Below are 23533 nucleotides of genomic sequence, written 5' to 3'. Positions count from 1 at the left end.
GTCTCAGGTATTTTATAGCAATGGGAAAATGGACTAATACACTCATCTATAATTATTACAATTTTTATTTTTTCTTTATTTTTAAAATCAGAAGCCTTATGTATACTTGTCAATATTCTCCAGAAGTTTACAGTGATTTTTACCTTCATGGTAACCTCATTTGTGAGCAGCTATGTGAATTACATTTTCAAGGGTCATAAAGAGGCCCCTTAATTGCAGGAACAGAGTTACAAATTCTATCTGGTTAATATGATTTGGCTGTGCCCTCACTCAAATCTCGTCATAAACTGTAGTTCCCATAATCCCCATGTGTTGTTGGAAGGGACCTGGTGGGAGGTAACTGAATGGTGAGGGTGGTTACCTCCATGCTGTGCTCATGATAGTGAGTGAGTTGTCAAGAGATCTGATGGTTTTACTAGGGGGTTTTCCCCCATTTTGCTTGGCACTTCTCTTTGATGCCACCACATGAAGGAGAGTTTTGCTTCCCCTTCTACCATGATTGTAAGTTTCCTGAGGCCTCCCCAGTCCTGTGGAACCATGAGTCAATTAAACCTCTTTCCTTTATAAATTACCCAGTGTCTTTATTAGCAGCGTGAGAATAAACTAATACTTTGGTCAAAAACTTAAACACATTTCAAAAGTATATTAACAGCTAAGAATATGAAATGTTTGTAAGTCATAAACTCTGTCCAATGTTGCATACTATTCCATTTACTGTTCATATAACAATTCTGTGAATTGGGTACAATTGTTATTGCCATTTTGTATTTGAAGTTTAAGGAAGTTAACAATTTTTTCTAAGATGTTACTTTTGGTAAGAGGAAGATCTGGATCTCAAACTCGACTGAAATCAAAATGCATTATCTTAATCACTAGGCCCTACTGGCACCATCTCATAAGTAAATTCCTGGTAGAAATGAAATCATACACTTCATACTAGGAATTTTGAGAAAACCTTGAAAATTTTTAAACAGATAAAGAACCAGTCGTAGATGAGCGGAATCAGTAGGATCACATGTAAAGATCTATGAGCCTACTTGTATCTCTAGTCACAGGACACCTACCCTCCTATATTTTCCTTGAGATAAACATTTTTATTATTAGTTCTAGTGCTCTTTGCATACACACAGATGAAAGGCTCTGTTCCAGGCTTCTTGTTAGATAAAGCCAAACAAAATATTTTTTCTATCCCTCACCCTGAAGTTATTTTAAGGTCTTCTTGTGGTTTAGCAGAATATCATAGGAAGTAGTCTAGACTTCTGAGTCTTTGATAATTTTACTATAAAGCAGTTAAGTAAAGTTACATTTTTAAAGCAAAATGTAATGATTCTAACTCCAATTGTAGGGTATAAAATCAATTAAAGTTAAATGAAATGGTTGAATCCAGAAGTAAGGCAGAAAAGATGAGCCTGTTGTATTTTCTTATGCCAAAAAGCATAGAAGTAAAGAAAATGATGGGTTCATGTCATAAGGACACAGGAGACAGATTTGGTGTGACTCCTACTGGTCAAACTAAAGACAATTTGACCAAGAAAAACATTAAAGACTTTTTAAAAATGTAAATCAAAACCACAACGAGATATCATTTCATGCCAGTTAGAATGGTGATCATTAAAAAGTCAGGAAACAACAGATGCTCGAGAGGATGTGGAGAAATAGGAGCACTTTTACACTGTTGGCGGGACTGTAAATTAGTTCAACCATTGTGGAAAACAGTGTGGTAATTCCTCAAGGATCTAGAACCAGAAATACCATTTGACCCAGCAATCCCATTACTGAGTATATACCCAAGGGATTATAAATCATTCTACTATAAAGACACGCACACATATGTTTATTGTGGTGCTATTCACAATAGCAAAGACTTGGAACCAACCCAAATGCCCATCAATGATAGACTGGATAAGGAAAATGTGGCATATATATACACCATGGAATGCTATGCAGCCATAAAAAAGATGAGTTCATGTCCTTTGCAGGGACATGGATGAAGCTGGAAACCATCATTCTCAGCAAACTAACATAAGAACAGAAAACCAAACACTGCATATTCTCACTCATAAGTGGGAGTTGAACAATGAGAACACATGGACACAGGGAGGGGAACATCACACACTGGGGCCTGTCAGGGGGTTGGAGGGTAGGGGAGGGATAGCATTAGAAGAAATACTTAATGTAGATGACGGGCTGATGGGTGCAGCAAACCACCATGGCATGTGTATACCTATGTAACAAAACTGCACGTTCTGCACATGTACCCCAGAACTTAAAGTATCACAAAACAAAAATGGAAGGCCGAGGTGGGTGGATCACCTGAGTTCAGGAGATGGACACCAGCCTGGCCAACATGGAGAAACCCTCTCTCTACTAAAAGTACAAAATTAGCCAGGCATGGTGGCACATGCCTGTAATCCCAGCTATCCGGAGGCTGAGGCAGGAGAATCGTTTAAACCTGGGAGGCAGAGTTTGTGGTGAGCCGAGATTGTGCCATTGCACTCCAGCCTGGGTGACAAAAGCGAGACATCATCTCAAAAAAAAAAAAAAAAAAAAAAAATTGTGAATCCACGAGTTCATGCCATAAAAATAAACAAACAAATAATAAAGAGGAGAAAGGGGAATTCTACAGTAGAATGTCAAGTGCTAACTAGTAAAAGCAGAAGGACTGCTGCATCTAGAAAAAAATCATCAGTTTGATCATTAGAGTGAAGGTTGAGTGCAAAATAATCATCAATAATGTCAAATCTAAGGGCAGAGTTGACATAGAGCAGATATTTGGATGTCACGGTCTTAAAATCTCTCCCTACAGACTGTTTATTTGCAGCATAGAGAAGAAAAAGGAATAAACTATATGATGTGGAAATCAGACAACACATTGATTGACTGAAATTAACATCACAAATGAGGGACACATGAATATTATGTGACTCCGGATCTGATTCCCTGAGAAGGATAAAACTTCACTTACTTCCGTAAGGACATAACTAGAAATCTCATGAGAAAATATGAGACAACCCCCAAAGGAGAACTATTCTATTTAAAAATGGGTCAATATGGTGAAACCCCATCTCTACTCAGAATACAAAAATTAGCTGGGTGTGGTGGTGCATGCTTTTGATCCCAGCTAGTTGGGCGACTGAGGTGGGAGTATCACTTAAACCCAGGAGGTGGAGGTCTCAAGGAGCCGAGATCACACCACTGCACTCCAGTCTGGGTGACAGAGTGAGGCTTCATCTCCAAAAAACAAGGAGGGGTGGGGACTATATACATTTTTGAAAAAAATGTCAATGTTCAGTAATGACACTGAGAAATTAAATTAGAGGAGCCTAAACTGTTATGTCAACTACATGTAATACAGAGCTCTGGATTGGATTCTGTATTAGACGAAAAACTATTCTAGAAAAAAAACTATCGTATCAGTTGACCAAATTGGAATATGGTTGATTAATTGAATAAACGTACGAAACCAATGTTAAATTTACTGAAATTAAAAATTATTGTCGTTATGTAAAGAAAATGTCTATTCTTCAGAAATGAACACTGAGATATCTAGAGATAAAAAACACCTAGAGATAACAAAGGCCAAGATGTATGCAATTTGCTCTCAACTGATTCAGTGAAATATATATATGTATATACTTAGTCTACCCACAGAGAAAGGGATGAGGCAAATTGACAAAATCCCAACGAATCTAACTGGGTAAAGGACACAGAATATTCTCTGTTTTATTTCTGTAACCTTTTAAAATATAAATTTGAATTTAATTCTCAAATATAGAATGGAAAAAATAGAAAAAAGAAATAATCATTGATAAGATGAACGGTAAGGAAGCTCACATATCCAGAAACATCTCAGGAAAGGTGTTTTTTGGTGAAAGTATAGTTGAGTTGCAAGAGTTAAAAAGTAGAATGGCAACTCTAGCCAGCTCGAGTGATGTTTGTGATGTGGTTGAACACACAGCCTCATTTTTCTGTAAATAAGGATGAAGCTGCATGGAGCTGTCATCCTGTGACCAGCCACTTATTACTGAGTTTTAAAACTGGAATTGACCATGAGTGAGTCAGCAAGAATTACCACAGGCATTGGTAAAAACCCTAAATCAATCAGACACGTACGAAAACCAGCCGTTACTTCTTGTACTGACACAAGGCATATCTATATCTGTTTTTATTTATTTATTTATTTTTATATCTGCTTTTAACAGTAAACATGTTCACATGTTAACTGCTGTTTTGAGACACATTTTCTTTTGTAATATAGCATAAGAGGAGCTGAGAACATGCAAAATATTGATATTTCTTGGGCGAAATACAAAGAGATCAATGAAGTTCATAATTTTGCTTTTAAATATAAATTAATATGTCAAAAAAGCTAATAGAATTGTCGGACATGTTCCATAAAGCAGGAGCTCCAGTGTTGTGGGGTGTTTTCTTTTTCCTTTAGGTGCTGTGCATTCGAATGTAGATCATTAATAAATTATAATTTGAAATTATTGTGTTTATAAAAATATCTGCCAAGTCTAGTTATTCATTGGATAATAGTTAATATTTATGCTAATTTTACTCATTTGCTCAGTATAGCAGGATCAGAAAAATAAATCTATGCACAGTTTAACTTATAAAACCAATCTGTCTTCTTTCAGTTTCGTGATGTTATCCATTATCATTATTCTAATAACTTCACTAACCAACATTCCTATTTAATTAAACTAAAATGTATCCAAGCACTTTTAAAAAGAAGAATGTGCATAATAACAAGCACTGCAAAGCAGGAGAGTTAAATCCATAATATTAATCTTAAATTATATGAAGATAGAGATTATGTGTTTCGCTCTTACAAAAATTATATTAACATATCAGATTTAAATTCCTGGAAAGATGATTAAGAATCAGCTTTATATTTACATATTAAGTTTTACTTTTTCAAACACATTTATGCCTATTATATTTTTTGAGTCCCACAATAGCCAAGGATTATTATCATGCAATTTTTCTGAATGTAGGAAACTAGCTGGTGGCAACTACAGCTAAGAGATGTGCACAAGGATTGGCAGATTTCATGAATAAGGAACTTGTCTTAAGAGCACACGTATATAACTCCTGGTTCTGAATTTGCTTCACTTATACCCCACGGAGAGTCCTGCCATGAATTTAGTGCTCACATATCAGTTTTATGATTTTTTAGTGGTTCTAGAGAGTGAAGAGTTGGCAGTCAAGAGCACACTCATACTTCAGAAATATTGTAGGGGACATAATGAATATTATATAAATATATATTGCAGATATATTGATTTTTTCTCACATAATACCAATACTAAGCATGTGATGTGGGTAAGATTCATTAGACACACTGCATAAATGAGTAAACCGAAAGTCGCTTAAGGGTAAGTAATAATAAAGAAAATATTAGCAGATAAAATACATGTTTCAATTGTGCTTGTTCTACACCTATATAAAATATGCCTTTCTGATTTCATTAAAAGCAGTTTCATTGCACCAGCCTTGCTCAAGGTATTTTCACAAAAAAAAATATGAAACAAATAAAATCAAATTTCATTCATCTGAAATGAGGTGGGGTCCTATTTATTAAAAGTACCGCTCTGACTTCCAGGGTGCACCCAAAGCTATGTAGTTCAAAGTTAAATTTCACACAACTTGATAATTCTGTTAGCATTGTGACTTTGAAAACAGACCTGTTTTGATGATGACTATGGTCGATTTCCTGAAATTGACTTATAATCTCTTTGGGAGGATATGCACTATAGCAGAAGTACTGGAAATCTATAAACATGTTATACATTACATTCCAACTAGCTATGCGATCCTGCACAAGCTACATAAACTCTTGGATTTTTAGATCCCTCATCAGTTAAAATTTAATTCTAACTCCAAAATCTTTGACTGAAAGCTGCAGTTTGAAATCAGACCCAGCACACTCATAATTTGATCAACTTTATTCTCCCCTGATTACTTTAGCGGTTCATGCTGACCTATCAACATGTGAATGCTGATCAAATAAATCTCTTACACATTTAAATGAAGACATTTCTCTTGTGACATTTCCATTTGAGCCTTTTGTCTATTGATTGGTGATTATCCAGCATACGAAAGTGAAAATAACCTTGACTAAGAATCAAGAGTTATAGGTTCTATTCTGGACTCTAACTGAAAAGTATTCATTTTACTTTTTTTTTTTTTTTTTTTTGAGACAGGGTCTTGCTCTGCACTGGTGCGATCTTGGCTCACTGCAACCTCCGCCTCCCGGGTTCAAATGATTCTCCTGCCTCAGCCTCCCTAGTAGTTGGGATTACAGGCATGCACCACCACACACTTCTAATTTTTGTATTTTTAGTGGAAACGGGGTTTTGCCATGTTAGCCAGGCAGGACTTGAGCTCCTGACCTCAAGTGAGCTACCCGCCTTGGCCTCCCAAAGTGGTGGGATTACAGGCGTGAGCCACTGCGCCTAGCCCATTTAACTTTTACGAACTGCAATGCCTTTAGGTATGAAGAATAAGTATAAAAATATGCATTTTGGCCAGGCACGGTGGCTCATGCCTGTAATCCCAGCACTCTGGGAGGCCAAGTTGAGCAGATGACTTGAGGCCAAGATTTCGAGGCCAACCTGGCCAACATGGTAAACCCCATCTCTACTAAAAAAAAAAAAAAAAAAAAAAAAAAGTAGCCAGATGTGGTGGTGCAATCCCATAATCCCAGCTACTCAGGAGGCTGAGGCAGGAGAATTACTTGAACCCGAGATGCAGAGGCTGCACTGAGACCGGATCGTCCCACCGAGCTGCAGCCTGGGTGACAGAGTAAGACTCTGTCTCAAAAATAAACAAACAAATAAATAAATAAATAAATGCATTCTGCCTACCACATGAATAAAATACAAAAAAATTAAGCTGACTCTTAAGATCTGAACAAGTGAGGTTAGTGAGGTTACAGGAGAAAAACGAACAGCACAAACAACACCGATGCATTCCTACTTTACCTGATGGGGTGATGTGTCGCCAAGAAATGGAAGGCTCTGGTTTCCCAGTGGCCAAACAAGTAAGAGTGACGTTGGTTCCTTCATTGATGGTCATATCATTTGAGATGTCATATATCTTAGGAGGAACTGAAATGACAAAATATGCAGTGATTAGAAAAAATATATAAAATTTTGTTGAAGTATGTATGACTAGTTCCATAATATCATGAAAGAAAGGTATGAGGGTGAAATGTATTTATGGCCTATGGTCCTCACCTGAAAGATGGATTTTCTAGAACCTCAAGACTTTCTAGGAGTTTTTTATTTGTTAGTTTTTTTTCCCCTAATTTTTAGATGTTAAATACCTCAGGATAAATGGAATATTTAATAACAAAAATGTTTAAACATTGATTAAATATGTATTATGAGTAATTTGTATTAAGTAAACTAGAATATAACCAATCTATTTTATCCATGGATCCTCACTGTATGATGTTTTCCTCATTGAAATGGTTAAATAAGGAGGAAATACAGAAGAAACTTAAAATAGCAGAACGGTTATTCTTACATACTGATTTAAAAGCTGGGTGAGTTAGGACATGTACATGATTGGGAGGTAAGATTTCATGATCACAAAGGTATTTTTGGCTTTAATTTTCTATCTGCCAGGTAGTAGGGCTAGACTTTCTCAAAATTTGTGTTCTAAGGAACACAAATTCTAAGGACTGTGAAAGGTGGATACAATCAAGTTTTCTTATCAGTAATGACTGGCAAACACTGGTTGAAACAGATCACTTCAGGACTTCTCATCCTTTGTTATGCCCTTTTGCACTGTAAATCCATAAGAGTCAAGGGGGAAATATTATATTGCATTTTCTCTGGTGCATTAGACTATAGAAGTTTTTATCCCAGAATTTAATCACATAATACATTTGGGAAATGTTGGAGAGAAAAGTCTCTAAACTGACTTCCAGGATTAAATTTCTACATTCTCTGAGAAACCAAATGTCTCATTGAATCCTCAAACAGCATGGGTATAAATCTCTATTGGCTAACTGCATTATTTAGAGTAAGTTATTTAATTTATCTCAGCCTCAGTGTCTTTATCTGAAAGCAGGAGACAATGATAGTACATGTCCTATCTGGCTGCCATGGAGACGAAGTCAATACATGTTAAAGGACTTAGAAAAGTGCCTGACATTAGTGTTAGTTATTATTATTAGATGCCATTAAACACATATACGGTGTTTGAATTTCATTTTAGTAGTGCTCTTTTCCTATGCCTTACAATTGTTCTCAGAAATTCTTCACTTTTGTAGCGTGTATGATTGACCTATGTCACAAATAAGTTTGGGTTACTTTATAAAATGTATACTATGTTACTATTCCAGCTCAAATACAAATAAATGGCAATTACACATCTTGGTAATCATTAGAAAAATAAGATTTTTACTGAAATCTTTTTACTTGTTCCCTTCTTTGGGTTTCTTTATGCAAGAGATATGTTTTCACAGTTACTTTTACAGCTAGTAACTATAATCTGTTGTGATGATAAATTAAATTACCCATACTTAGAAAATTTTTTTTGACTTTTTATGGAACCAAAACTCAACCTTAAGAAAATCAAGGATGATATAATTAAAAATATAAAGTATTTTATTATGTGTAACTGTTGATATGATTGAGGAGAAGGCTTGTTCCTAAGTAAGACATCATTGTAACTGTTTCCAAATGACATAGTTTAACTGGCATTTAAAACACATTATCATCAAACTCTTCAGTGAGCTTTTCTCAGGCAAATAATAAAAATTTTAAAACCATCCCAAACAGAGGGGTCTTTTCAGCTTAACTAAAACAGAACAAAAATAAAAACATTAAATTACCCTAGAAGGAAAGTACAAAAAACTTTGCATTACACTGGTAAATAGGAGAGTTAATAATAAATTTACAACATTAAACTAAAAGTATATTTTAGATATTTAGTTGTAGATATAGGTTTAATTTAATAAACTGTAAAGCACATGTGGATATATATACATATATAGAGAGAGAGAGAGAGAGACAGATACACATATATAGATGGTCACTGACTTACAATGGTTCAATTATAATGTTTTTACTTTATAATGGTGTAAAAATAATATCCATTCAGTAGAAACCACATTTTGAGTACCCATACAACCATTTTGGTTTCATTTTCAGTATAGTATTTGATAATCTACATGAAATAGTCAACATTTTATTATAAAACAGGCTTTTTGTCACATTATTCTGACCAACTGTGGTTAAGTGTCTGAGCATGTTTAATGAAGGTTAGGTTACATTATGATATTCAATAGTTTAAGTTTATTAATTGCATTTTCAATTTACAATGGGTTTATTTGGATGTAACCTTATCACAACACGAGAAGCATCTGTATTCATAAGCATATATACAGTGCATAGCAGTGCCCACTATTAAAAATATTATATAGTACTTTTTCCCTTTATATAGAAGACAGTATGTAGGGCTCTTAGTCTCGCCTAGCGACTTTACTTATTTATTTAAAATATAACTGATTCAAGGTTAGACAGAGATATGTATATGAAGAGAAATAATGAAATGCCATAAGAACATGAATTCTATCCTCGAAACACCATTATTTTGTCAATACTATCTGATCATAAACTAGTTTAGTTGGATCTTTACACATCTACATATGTTTAAAGTGCTAAACATTATGCTAAACTAATATTCAGCACTAGTATTTGGCTATACAGAGAAACAATTAAGTCCCTTAGAAATAAACTTAGATTTGACATTTAACTATAGGAGATTGTGTAGTGGGGGGAGAGTGGTAAATTCCAGGTGTGACATGTCATTCTCAGTGATTGCAATGGCCTTCCAGAGCCTCATAATTCAGGACATGCTACAGGGAACACACATCTGGAAAGAGGATGTTAGTAAGAGAAAATCCCTCTGGCAAGGCTCCTCTCCCCAGAAATGCATCACCTGTTGGCAGCAGATGCCGTGTATAAGAGGGCCAGTGAAATCCTTCACAAGCATGGTGGCTTGTGGAGACAAAAACAGGTGTTGCTTTGCATATTCAGTTTAAAATTTTCAACTTTTACTGACTATCATGAAGGGAATAATTCTTGACCCAAAGGAAATGCAAAAGTTTAAAGGCATGTTACTTGCCCTTAAGAAATTTAAATTAAAAGAGAGAAGCCGATAGGTAAGTAACTAAGAGAGGGCAAATATTTTCCACATTCTCCTTTCCCATTTTACAGGAGTAAAACAAGTTCAATACGTACACCTTCTGGGTTTAAATCAGTAGACATTAATTTTGTGTTGGTTTATTTTAAAGTTAATTATGTAGAATAGTTAACGCACAAGGTTATTGAGTGCAGATTATTTATAATAGATAAATTTTTTTTTTTTCTTTTTTTGACAGAGTCTCTTGCTCTGTCTCCCAGGCTGGAGTGCAATGGCTCAATCTCCGCTCACTGCAACTCCCGCCTCTCAGGCTGAAGCGATTCTCCTGCCTCAGCCTCTGGAGTAGCTGAGATTACAGGCGCCTGCCACTGCGCCCAGCTAATTTTCATATTTTTTAATAGAGATGGAGTTTTGCCACGTTGGCCAGGCTGCTCTCGAACTCCTGACTTCAGGGGATCCACCTGCCTCTGCCTCCCAAAGTGCTGGCTTTACAGGAGTGAGAGCCCCCACACCAGGCCAGGAAAACTATTGATAACCTTATGGTAGGACTGCAGAAATGGTGGTATAGAGAATTGGTCAACTGGATGATGATAACAATTGTCAGCTCTGTTGTCAGGATAAGGTGTGGTATTGAGAAGGGTTTTGGATGGTCCCAGGGTGCATCACGCTAAGCACTTGCATAGAAAAACCAAAAAAAAAAAAAAAAAAAAAAGGAGAGTTAAAAATAACATACTATTCTAGATGTGTGCCCCTTTTCTATAGATCTAATTTCAGACTCCCTCACATCCTTTCTAAATACTTAAAATAATTTATGCAAAAGGGAGCAGATGTATTTAATCAATTCAACAATTTTTAAGCTATTAAATAACTACAGATTTTAAGAAGTATTTTAAATTGTCATGTACTTTAAGTACTTATGACCTAGGGCAGAGTTATAAAGAAATATATTAATGCGTGTAAACTCATTTAATATGCTGGAAATAATTATTATAATATCATCCTCACTATCTTCATTATATGACACCATAAAAAAACAATGAAAAGGCAGAAGTCCTAGATTTCATACTAAATCACAGAATATCTCCTAGTGAAACTCTAATTAGGGATATACAAGTCTTTACAACTGTGTTCATAATTAATTGTTGTGTATTACCAGTTAGAGAGATCTAAGACCACTGGAAGCTTTCTAAGCAACAGAGGTTGAAAGTAGATTTAAAGATTGTGTTGGGTGAAATGTATTTTAAAACCTCCATATCCATTTAAATGAACTACTCTTGGTCCCTTACGTTCACAACATGCTTTCCCTTTAATTGTTCACTGGCCTAAAATTCAACTGCTACTTAGCACCTGGTCTTCAACTATTATTTAGTTGGTTCCACAGTGAGGAAATAATGCATATTTAGATATATCTACATATTTAGATTCTCTAAAGATAACTTATGTCTCTTGTTAGTTTCACTTTCACCAAAACATTTAGGCAATTTGACTTACTCCACCCACCTTCTCTCTTCTGAGCCCATCTGTGGGTGTCGTCAGGGCAGGTAAGAGTCACTTTCAGTAAGAAAAATCTTAGAATGCACATCCAAACCAGATTCTAATGACCTTCACACAGGCTACCATTTTGGATTATTCTCCACTGTTTGTATGATAATGAGCAACTGAGTTTGTGAGTGCACGCCATCATTTTCTTTTAATGTGTACATATTTTCTGATGTATAGAAATACATTATTTTTGTTTGTTTAATGAGCAGTCTTCAAAGATACAGCTTTAATTTCTTTCAAGAATTCATCATGCTGCCTGCAACATGACCATTAACAAACTGAGAAGCCAGCATCAGGGTGACTAATCTGGATATCATAGGAATCATATAAGCACAGAGTATTTTATTATATTAAAAGTTTTTATATAAAAAAAATCTATGCAGATGATTTTAGAAAGTATAAATAAAATAGCACCTGAACCAATATTAACTTGCATGACATGTGAGGTCAGGTCACACATGATATTAAAAACCCTTACAGGATGCGTTTGACAGTTATTTTAACTGTAAATACAAGGCATAAACTATTTGGATGTGGACAGTTGCACTGGCTCACTGGAATCAATTAAATGCCCCATCGAGCTCTTAAGCTGTAAGAGTCTGTGAAAGACCACACTGCATACAAATCCATTTGGAGGTCTTCTTCAGGATGCCAGGGCTAAAAGGTAGATGGAATATTTATTTAATCTGGCTCACAAACCCTCACAGATTACTGAAAAACATCAAATCAGCATTTATTGTAACCACAATATTCTGGCACAAAAACCACCTGTTTCCTCGGTCAGGATATAAAATCAAAGCATGGTTTTATAGGAGAGTGCACTGAATGTCCTCTCATTCATTCTCTGAAGTTGTAGCCTCATTACCAAAAACTTTTACAAGTTGTTATATATCTATTTGAATTATGCACACAATTACGAGATCTATTCTCCAAATATGTTCACTAGGACAAATAAGAAGTAAAATAAAAGTGATGCCAACTCTTTCATGTCCTCTTTGACCCAACTCTCCCCACGGTGACTCCTCATACCTCAAAAATTTACCACAAAGAAGAAACAGTGAAATGTACATTAGTGAGTGAATTTTAAAAGATCAAAATTTGATCTTAAAAAATTGTGTCACTGATGACTTTGATGATCTTAAAGCAAAATAGATTTTTCTGGGTCTATGCTATGGCCAATGTTTGTGTCCCTCCCAAATTCATGAGTTAAAATCTTAACCCCAGAGGTGATACTATTAGGAGGTGGGGCCTTGGAAAGCTGATTAGATCATGAAGGGATTAGTGCCCTTATAAAATAGACCCCACGAGCTAGGTCACCCCTTCTACCATGTAAGGACTCAGTGAGGAAGTGTCATCCATGAGAAAACAGGCCCTCTCCAGTGCCTGGATCTTGGACTTCCCAGCCTCCAGAACTGTGAGAAATACATTTCTGTTGATTATAAGCCATCTAGTTTATGGCATTTTTTTAATAGCTGCCGGAATGTACTAGGACAGAATGTGTCTTGTTGAAATAATTATTTGCACCCATAACTCTCTGCACCTTTCCACTCCTATACTCATTTCTTGTGGTAGTTTTCTTTGCAATCCATACTTATCATTGGTATTTATTTCTTTACTTGTTTATTATCTGTATCTCTTCATAGAACCTGAGTAGAAACCTAGGGTAGGGAAGTTGTTGGCTTTATTCAACAGCATATTGCCAGAACCTGAGAGAGGGCCTGACACATACAGGTTATTCAATAAATATTTCATTGTTCTTTCAGGTGCTAAGCTAATACTTCTTTGATGTCTCAGTGAAGATATCCTATAAAATTTTATACCATTGCAAGAATCACATAATATAAGATCTGAGAATACGGTGAAAATGTAATTATAATTTCAAGGGTCCTGTGTGACTTTTTCATGGATTCTCTGAGTGTAGGGATTAAATATTCCTTCTAACTCATTTAGAAGCATAATATTTTCTTAGTTCTTTGCCTACTATAGTTTTTGCCATTCCAACCCAGAGAAATAATTGGACAATAATCATACACATTTATTTTTAACAGGACGGTCTGTCACATCTTAGGTAGTCCTATGTGTGTTGGTCACAGTTTTTTGTTTTTTTTTTTTTACTTTGGGATCTTTGTAAATTTAAAATCAAAAGAATTTGACTCTAATAGTATGTATGTGCATATTATTTCTACTGTTTTTTTTTTCTCCACAGACTTGGAGTCTGGGTTAGTATGGATGAACTATATTTTTGAAGCTTTTCCAAACTGCTTGAGTCAACAAGCTAGACATAACTATAAATCTTGGGAGAATTGGCTTTTTTGCACTCCCATATCTGCTAATGGTTGGCAATATCAAAAGAACATTCTTCCTTTCACTGGGCTGGCACTTCCCTTTTCAGTCTTGGCCAGCCCCCAAAAAGTGAAAGCAGATCTACGTTACATAACAAACCTCCTGGAAAAGGTGTTGTTCTCAAACTGAGATAAGAAATTGTTTCATGCTTTTTTCTCTAAATTGGTTTGCTTGTGGGTTCTTGATGGTTTCATGGTCTGCATCTCATCAGCAACATTATTTTCTCCAGCTGATAGACTATGACTGACTTGTCATAGTTTGTGGCATTTCAGAGATTTCTATGGCTTCTCCCCTCATCCCCTCACTCAGAGATAGTGATAACAGAAAAAAGATACCAAGCATGAGTTTTAAATTCAAACTTGCCAAATTCATGAAATACCTACGGATAAAATACGCCAGAACAACTTAGGGGTAAAGAATATGTATAAGAAAAACGTATCTGTCAAACTTCAGTTCAAACTTTGAATCATGTTGCTTGCTTTAGTGTTTAGTGTTTTCTCTCATTTAGGATACTTATGCATGAGTTTTTCTCAATCTATTGTGTCCTTCATGGGGTCAGCTATAAAAATCTGGCAAAATAGGCAGTGAACTAGTTTAATTCATCCATCCATCCATCCATCCATCCATCCATCCATCCATCCATCCATCCATCCATCCAACAGACATTTATTAAGCACCAACTCAGGGTGACTAATCTTAAGGAGTCCATGTCTAAAGAGTTAGAAAGACACAACATTTCTAATCACAAGGCAGAGTCATTAGTCCTACAAAGACTTACTCCCAAGGTGTATTGGGTACGCAGATTTGTAACTCTAACTCTTCCTTATGGAGGCAGAATTGAGGGGATGCTGATATTGGATAATGCTTTTTGAAACAGGTGGAATTTGAACAGAATTTGGTGGTTTAAAACAGTAGTTTCTCACACCCAGCTAATCATCAGGGATAACCAGATGAGTTTTTCGTGATTCTGGGATGGGAGAAAGGTTGATTCAGGATATTCTAGACCAATAGTATGTAGTGAGTTCCAAAATCTACAGATTTTGGAAACACTGATTTACAGAACACCAGAAAAACCTCTCCTTACAATTCTCTCTCCTATATTTAAAATATGCACTCTAATTAGAAAGGCTTTTTTTTTTTAAAGATGCTCAGAACATTTATTTGCCTTCAAGGAACTAATGTTAAAATGTAAATAACCCTACAAGAAATGATGACTTATTAACTTGCATCCATTTTCAAAGTCACTGAGAGCAGCATAGTGGGTGCAGAGGGGCACCATCCTGGAAGCAGAAAGATGCAATAGGCAACATTTCACCATAGTGTTCTTTTCCCTTGAAAAGCTCAGAATTGGTTCTAAATGGTAGTGATCAAGACAATTAACAATAGAGAGAACAAAGTAAGACTCTGAGAAGAATGAACCCTACAGGATATGGAATTATAGAGAAACTAAAGTGGAAATTACTTTCTTCTATTTTCTCTTTCCATCTTCTCTGGACTCTCTAATACATGGATTATGCAAAGGCATAACAATTTGCCAGTTAGATTTTCAGTAGCAAATAAAAACATACACTTACACATGAAACACACATGAAGTAGGTTTAGTACACATGAAAATCAAATGTGATAAAACGAACTTTTAAAAGGCTACTGGTTTTAGAGAGCTTAACATTTATGTAATGATTTTAACATTTTTGGTTGCAGGCAAATTTCTCGCATGCTGTACAAACATTTTATTTCGAAGAAAAAAACACAACATGGTTACACAAGAGTTTCAATATTTTGGACTGTAAAGATTTTTATTTTTTTGATTCATTTTGGCGAGAGGATCAATAGCTAGCCTCTGCACATGAGTGTTTATACACCAGAGTTCAAATCCCTGCTGTACCTCAGGCTTGCTTCAGTTTCACTTACTTGGATAATTCAAAGATACAAAACACTGCTTAAAATCAGGACCATAATAGCAGCTACCCCCTCAGGCAACAGCAGCAGCAGCCAGCAGGCTGGAGCACACTTATAGTCATGCTGTATATCACAGGGAATTTATAATGCCTGCATAATTCAGTCTCCTCCTTAGTAGAAAATGGTCACAAAATAGATAGGAAGAACATCGCAACTGAAATACCTTACAACACACTAATGTGGGTATCCTAGTGAAGTATAATTCTTAAGGCACCAACTATATAACTTCAAAACCTTCAGTGATGGTAACATTTTATTAAGAATTAATAATGAGGTTTTTTTTTTTTCCTGGAAACAGTTTGGCAGTATATTTTAAGAACTTAAAAAATTTCTATTCCATTGAGCCAATGATTCCCCTTCCAGGAATTTATATTAAGGAAAGCAAGTATCTTCTTTCAGTGTAGTTACTATTCCCATAAACCTGGTGGCCAGCTCCGTTTGGAAATGTGCCAACAAATACCCTGTGGAATGGCCCAAGTGAACTTTTTTCTTGCCTCATCCTTGGCAGTGAACTATTTTCCATATAAACCAGAGGAAACAGCCCAGCTGTGTCAAACTAGAACCCAGCTGCCTTCTTTGCAAACATTTCCCATAGCTAAAAGCTTGCTTTAGGGTTTTCAAAAACACGAGAGAACTCAGTGTCTACCCTTGGAGTCACAGAGTTATAATGTAACACCTGGTTTTATAAAGTAAGCCTGCTCAGGTTCAATGCACATATTCCTTGTTAGACTCAGGTTTCTCAAAATGTGTTTTAGCAGATTTTTAGATCTAAAAGCTGCTCTGGTGTTTTATGCATCTGCGGAGGAGATGTGTCATTTTAGCACCATTTGAAAAATAACGCCTTCTTTGAAGTACTCTGGTTTCTTTGTTCTTTGTAAATAATATTTATTTTTCTAATTATGAAGATAATATACATTCACTGAAAAGAATGTAGACAAATACATAAACAGTAAGGAAGAAAAAAAAAGTAGCATATTAGGTTGCAATATCTAAAACTGCCCTTTAGTTAAAAACAAATGGATATTGGCAATTTCATATGATTCAATTTAATATAATGCCACCATTTAATAAGAATTATTATTAATAGCTTGATATATTTTACTTTTGTCTTTTTATTGGTATGTTCATATAGATCCTAGAAATTTCCATATGATCCAATAAGCTCACCAGGGATTGCTGCTGAAGCCTTGGCTGGAAATAAATAGTGTGCCCTTCTCAACACTATTTATAGTGATCCCTTTTCAACACCGTGCTCTAGGAAGGGAGTGAGAAGGTAGTTGGATAAGTATTCAGAATAGGACACTGTGGCTTTCTGCCTTCCTTATGGGAAACATGTCTAAAAAAGGTTACCCACAGCAAGGGTTAGTTTTTGTTGAACATCTACTGTGAGTAATATACTGAGGGACTAATGACTTATTTGGAGGGGGCGAGTGTGGGTCCGTCTTAGGGCAAAGTTCTACATGTGATAGTTGGTTCGTGTGGTGGTTCTATCAACACGGCCGCAAATTTTTAATACTCTTTCCACTAAAAATAGGATCTCTCCCCTTCCCCACCTCATATTAAATTGGAGTAGGCTCTTGGCTGCTTCATACAGTAGAGTTGTGGAAGAAATAATGCTATTTGACTTCCAAACTGGGAAAACAAAATAAAACAAAGCAAAAAATATTTGTTTTCAGTACTGTTCTCTGAGAACACTAACTCTTGGAGCTCTGGCCCACTGTGGTGTCACCACCTTGGGGCTACCATGCTGGAGAGAACATGTGGAGACACCACGTGTGGTCACCACATGGAGAGACTGTGATAACAGAAACAGAGAGAGAGAAAACCTGGGAAGCACTTCGGCTCATCTACGCCCTGACTGCCTAAGTCATCCCAGTGAGGCCTCAAATATCCTATCTAAATTGCACAAATTGCAGTCTTCTGAGTAAAACAAATAATTGTAATTGTTAAAAGCAACCATGTTTGGGCACAGTTTTTAAAAAAAATAAAGAAAATTGGAGAACTTATGTTATGTGACTTCACAACTTATCATAAAGATAACTTTTCAAATAGACAATGGAACTTATCAAATAGACAATGGAACAAAATAGAGACTCCAGAAACAGATGAAAAAACTTCCCATGATGGCCAAGGCCCTGATTACTTATGTTAAAAACAAAAATACCTAATGTTATGGATAAGGAACATACATGAGTAATGTGAGTCAAGACAAAGTATACATACATATTGTGATTGATGGGGCCAGGTAGAGAGCACCTGTCTAAAGGGAGCAGCTACCACTGATAATTTCCATCCTAAAAATAGAAAAGTCTAGGCTTGCTAGATCTCAAGACTTGAAATTTTAAATTTTTTTGTACCTTACAATCTCCTCAAAATATCTGCGAAATTAGCCTGGCACTAACCCAAATGACACCTTTATAGGAATTAGAAAAACATGAAGACACTTCATCATTACATGTTGGACAATTTTCTTGATATAAAAGTCTACATGGTTTATGAAAGTAAAGAGTGCCTGCAGATTTGTGTGTGTACAAAATCTTCACCATATGCTGAAAGCTCTGCATGGTCTGGATTCAGCTAGAGAGCCACAATCTTGCCATCTTTGCCTCACGTCTTGGCAAGGCCTTCAGACTATTTTGGCTTTGAAAGACACAAGGAATCCATTTTCACATTACCTTGTTTGTTTTCTTATAAAAGTTGTACATTATCACGCTAATGTGCGGTTTCTCACCTGTCACAAACTAACCATGATTAGATTTACAGAGTAACTGCCTTAGAAAGGCCTCGTCTTGCCTTAGAAAACATTCTGAGAATAGGTTTCATCCAGAAACTTAATGATAAAAGCATGATTCATGTTAATATTCTGCTTCCAAAAAATAATTATCATCTATACTTTTTAACGTCCATGTTAGCTTATCTACTTTTCTCAAAGAGAATCCTTATTTTTTTAAAAAAATATTACAAACAAAGGTTATCATGCAGCTATGTGCCAAGAGATAGTAGAGTCCTATGGTTACATGTGCCAGTTCTCTCTGAAATTGGATTGGATTAAAAGATAACTTGCCATGTGTTCGCTCCTAGATCATTAGTCACAGTGGTCTAAGTGCATTCTCTTATAATTCAATATCAAAGAAATTGCTTTTATGGCATTAACTATATTATATTCAAAATTATATAAATTATTGAAATGCTATGCCTACTGCCAAGATATAAGACAGTTCACATGGAAAAAAAGAAGTTGTGTTTTAAATTATTCATTAGAAAAAAAGGCAGTCTCTTGACAGAAATTGTTTTATACTGGGGCTAGCTTTTGGGACTTCTATTTAAATATAAATCACAAAAACTCAAATTTTCAGATATTCTTAATTCTCTTTAACGCCTGGATTTCCAGCAAGAGGATTAAATATTATACATTGTCTTAGATCTACAGTTAGATACGTATTGTATTGAATACATACGTGTGTGTGTGTGTCTTGTAACATCATTATGTGCCTTTGTTTATACTGAGATATGGTAATAATAGGGAAAGCCTAATTATAGGAAGGCTACTCTCAAAAGATCTCTCTCCTACAGATTTATATATTATTCATTTGGTTAGAAAATGTTTATCATTTGCTATGCACTAGGGACTGAGATAGGTGCTATTGATTTAAAATGTAATAGAAGAGTTGTTTTCCAGTAGCTTATATATTATGGAAGAAAATAAACATTAAAATAGATTAAAGATACAATTATATCAAGTTACATGAGAAACATATATATAAAATATGTATACCTTAAGGAAAATTCACCCAGCTCAAATAAAGATAGAAGGATGGCAATGGCGATACAAAGATATTTTTTGGAATATGTTGTAGCCGTCTAAATAGACAAATGCATTCCAGGTCGAGTTATACATGTATGAAGGCTGGGCAAGAGGAGGACCCATTCGCAGACCCTGTATTCATCCTTGTGGCTGTAATTGAACTATTTAGCTGGTCACACCTAAAATTATTTCCTTTATTCACTTTCAAGACATAAACAAATGTCTCATTTTGTAGATATTTCTGGAGAAGCGAGATGAATGCAAGAACTATTTTATATTGATCCCTGAGTAATTTACAAGATCATAATTAGTACACAGTAAGTGCTCAGAATGTGTTTAATGGGAATATTTTTGTCAGTTCTAAATGTTACTTGTTTGGAGATTAATCTTTAACACACTCATTTAAAAAGTCATTCTCCCTCATATTAATTACTACATTCTGAGGAACAGAAATACTTTGCCACTTCTCCCTTTTGACTTAAAATATTAATATATTGAAAGTGAACTAGTCTCTTGGGTATTACATAAGCAACACTAACATGCTTTAGCTTCTCTCAAGTACTAAGTGTATAACATATTTTCATATCCCAGATAAAAAATATCGTGTATTTTTATTTTTGTTTTCTTGATGCTATCAGATTCTGTTTTTAACAACTTTAAAAATGTGGTTAAGACTGAAAAGTGTATTTCCTTGGGCACTCGTGCTCTGGAGCTACCTCTCCAACCCGCTGAACTTTCTTGTTTTGAACACTGCATCCTCGTCACTTGATAAATCCACCAAAAATAAGCCAAACCAACCCCTTCTTCTTTCTGAAAGGTGGAAAATCCAAATATGCTACCTGGTAAAAGTAAGCTCTTTTATTCTGCATTTTTGCATACACCTAACTATCATTAAAACCTTTTATTCACAGCTACTACTATAGTGGAAGGATGGAAAAGTATAAACTATATCTAAATATTTGGATTTTAAGGGTCGAGAGGAATAAACATCAAGGATTAGCTATGCCAAAATAACCCAATTTACCTTTTGAATAGGTTAACTACTTACCAAGAAAGAAAATTCTATGAGCATATTGAGTGTGTATATAGATTTCAGGAGCCATTTGACAATTGTTGACAGTTTAAGCAATAAAATAGAGTAGTGTGGACAGGTTGCTCACATAGCCTGACAGAGACCTAACTGCTTACGCCACTACAACTTGTATTGGTGGTAGATTCATGTTTATATGGAAGCAGAATGTCAGCAGTGCTCAATAAGAATCTGTATTTGGCTGTTTTGTTTTCTCAATTTTAAGCAACTTGGATGTATCTCTGGGAGACACATTTACTGATAAAACTAGACCAGAGGTCAGGTGTTCAGTTTCAGTTGTTACAACGTGCTAGTGACACACAGATGTTATTTTGCCATTAGATGCCAGACAGAATAGTAAAGTGCATACATGCAGTACTACGTTAGGACACTGATGACGGAACCAGGATCGTTTACATAAACATAAAAAATGCAAGGAAGGAGAAGAATATTTGCATTTGCTTGTGAATTTGTTCTCAGTTGATCTAGTAGAAAAAAAACATGGTAGACTTCAGGTGATTATAATAAAGTATCTTAAACAAGAAGTATCCTAACAATAAAAGAAACTATTTTATGAGAATATAAGCTCCCTGTCATCACAAGGTTTCCAGAGACTATGGAAGACCAGCAGGATGAGAAATGGGATTACTACACTGAGTGGATGCTGGAGTCAAATAACACTGTTAGGATTTTTCAACTGTGTGTTCTTAGAGTATGTGCTGCACTACATAACTTTGTATATGAGGAAGTAAACTCAAGGAAAATGTCATTAAAGGGCCTGGTTATTAGCAACTGAAAAATGAGATCTGAGGGAGGTAAGTGATGAACAAAAAGCATTTGTTGTTCAGGACTGGCGATAGGACTGGTAGACAACTGGGGAAGAGGAGGAGAAAAATAAGAGGGGAGACAACAAAAATGTGGATAAAACGAATAAGCCCATTAGAGGAGAGAAATGGAACTTCGTCTTACATTTCACATATAGCTTTTCCCTTTCTTACAGTATTTTAAAGCAAAACTGTATAAATAGAAAGTATGCACTGACAAACAATGTCAATATCGGGTGCACTTGTGGAAAGTAAATGTTGGATTTTCAGGAATTTTGTGAGTTGAATTTTAAGCATATTCATTATTAAAATTAAATAATATTAAAGTTAAAATATACTAAAAGCAAAAATTTTAAAAACTCAAAATGTATCACTTTCTCAATATTTTATTACATTTTACTGTCGTGTTATCTTGGGTTACTTACAGGTACTGAATCTACATGGTAGAAATGGTCTGCTACTACATATCTCTCCTCAACTTTGTATTTAGTGATATCAATCTGAAAGTGGCCACAGTGGCATTGTTTACAGCGTGGAAATTGGCAAATGCTATAAATTATGGCTTTTCTTTTAAAATATTTATCAGCAGCCTACCAACCTTTACCTATACATAAGATACATTTAATTCATTTCATAAATACTGTAATATTTCAAAATAATAGAATATTTCATAGTGTTCCCATCACATACTGAGACCATGAAGAGGAATCAAAGGCATGGTCTTGCCCTCAAAAAGTCTAGAATGTAGTTAAGAGAGAAAATGGGAATATTAGTAACTATAAAGTGGAACATCCTAAGAGTCATAAGAAAGATTCAGAGAAAAAGATCATGGTACTTTAGGTGAGGGAATGACTAACTTTAATTGGAAGTAGGTAGAGGAGGGGCAGGTGGAGAGGAGAATCAGAAAAGATTTGATGAGAAGCAATTTGAGCTTGGCTTTGAATAACGGAACAAATTTGGACTTGGGAGGATGAACAGAGAATTGTGAGATCAGCATTTGGAAATAAACAGTTATGTAAACATATAGGACATATTTGCCGATCAGGCAGTTCAGCTTTACAGCTAAACTTGGTAGAAACAAGATTAAAATGGTAGGATGAGAATAAATTATAGAGGACTTTGAGTTAAAACATTGCTAAAATAATGGACACAAACAAACATGTTGTAAACGGCTAGTGGATTCCCTCTGAGGGCCTGGAGTTTCACAGGCCCAAATAAGTTCTTGTTTAATTCTTGGAGTGGAAAGAACATTTGATTAATATCTTTGAGGGAGGGAAAAAAGAGACTACTTTTTTCTATTTGAAAACTCCATGGCTGGTTGTATATTGGTTTCTCCCCCTATGATATGAATATCCTACCAAGTGTTTATACCTAAGCAAATTTTTGTGAGTTTGTCTGCATTATAGAAGTCACAGTGTATGCATCCAGATTGATGTGTTAGTATAAATAGATGGAAATATGTTTCTCCGTTGATGAGTAACGTAACAGCCCTTCTCATCCTGTTTTACCAAACAGCTAAACCCACACTTTCTTCCACACTTCCTCTTTTTTTCCCACATTTATCTCCGTATTGTTTTTAATCTCCAGAGATAGGATGACCACCTGCCTTTCCAATATATTGCAAAAACAACAGTGACTATGGTTGATTTTTTCTAGTCAGTTATTTTATTGAAAAATAAAATGTACCAAATGGCAGCAGAGTCACCAGCTGATGAGAAGGTTTTTTATATATATAACATTGTGCTTTTGATAGGGAGTTGGCAATACTGTGCTAGGATTTTAATATCAAACTGTTTCCATCAGGCTGGAAGCTGTAACACTCAAATG

The 23533-nt window shown here is 35.4% G+C and overlaps 1 protein-coding gene across 5 annotated transcripts in view; it reads right to left on the bottom strand.

The window, feature by feature from the left end:
• NEGR1 (neuronal growth regulator 1) overlaps positions 1–23533 on the bottom strand; it is a 906728-nt gene that overhangs the window by 389556 nt on the left and 493639 nt on the right. For all 5 annotated transcript variants that reach the window (XM_032155585.2, XM_058439668.1, XM_032155583.2 and 2 more), the window contains one exon: positions 6990–7115. In XM_032155585.2, the coding sequence (XP_032011476.1) occupies positions 6990–7115 (126 nt within the window). The remainder of the gene's footprint in view (positions 1–6989; positions 7116–23533) is intronic.

Source organism: Hylobates moloch, unplaced genomic scaffold, assembly GCF_009828535.3.
Source record: "Hylobates moloch isolate HMO894 unplaced genomic scaffold, HMol_V3 SCAFFOLD_5, whole genome shotgun sequence".
Classification (NCBI taxonomy): Eukaryota; Metazoa; Chordata; class Mammalia; order Primates; family Hylobatidae; genus Hylobates; species Hylobates moloch.
The sequence above is the reverse complement of the archived record's forward strand: the minus strand, read 5'-3'. Positions and strand labels throughout refer to the sequence as shown.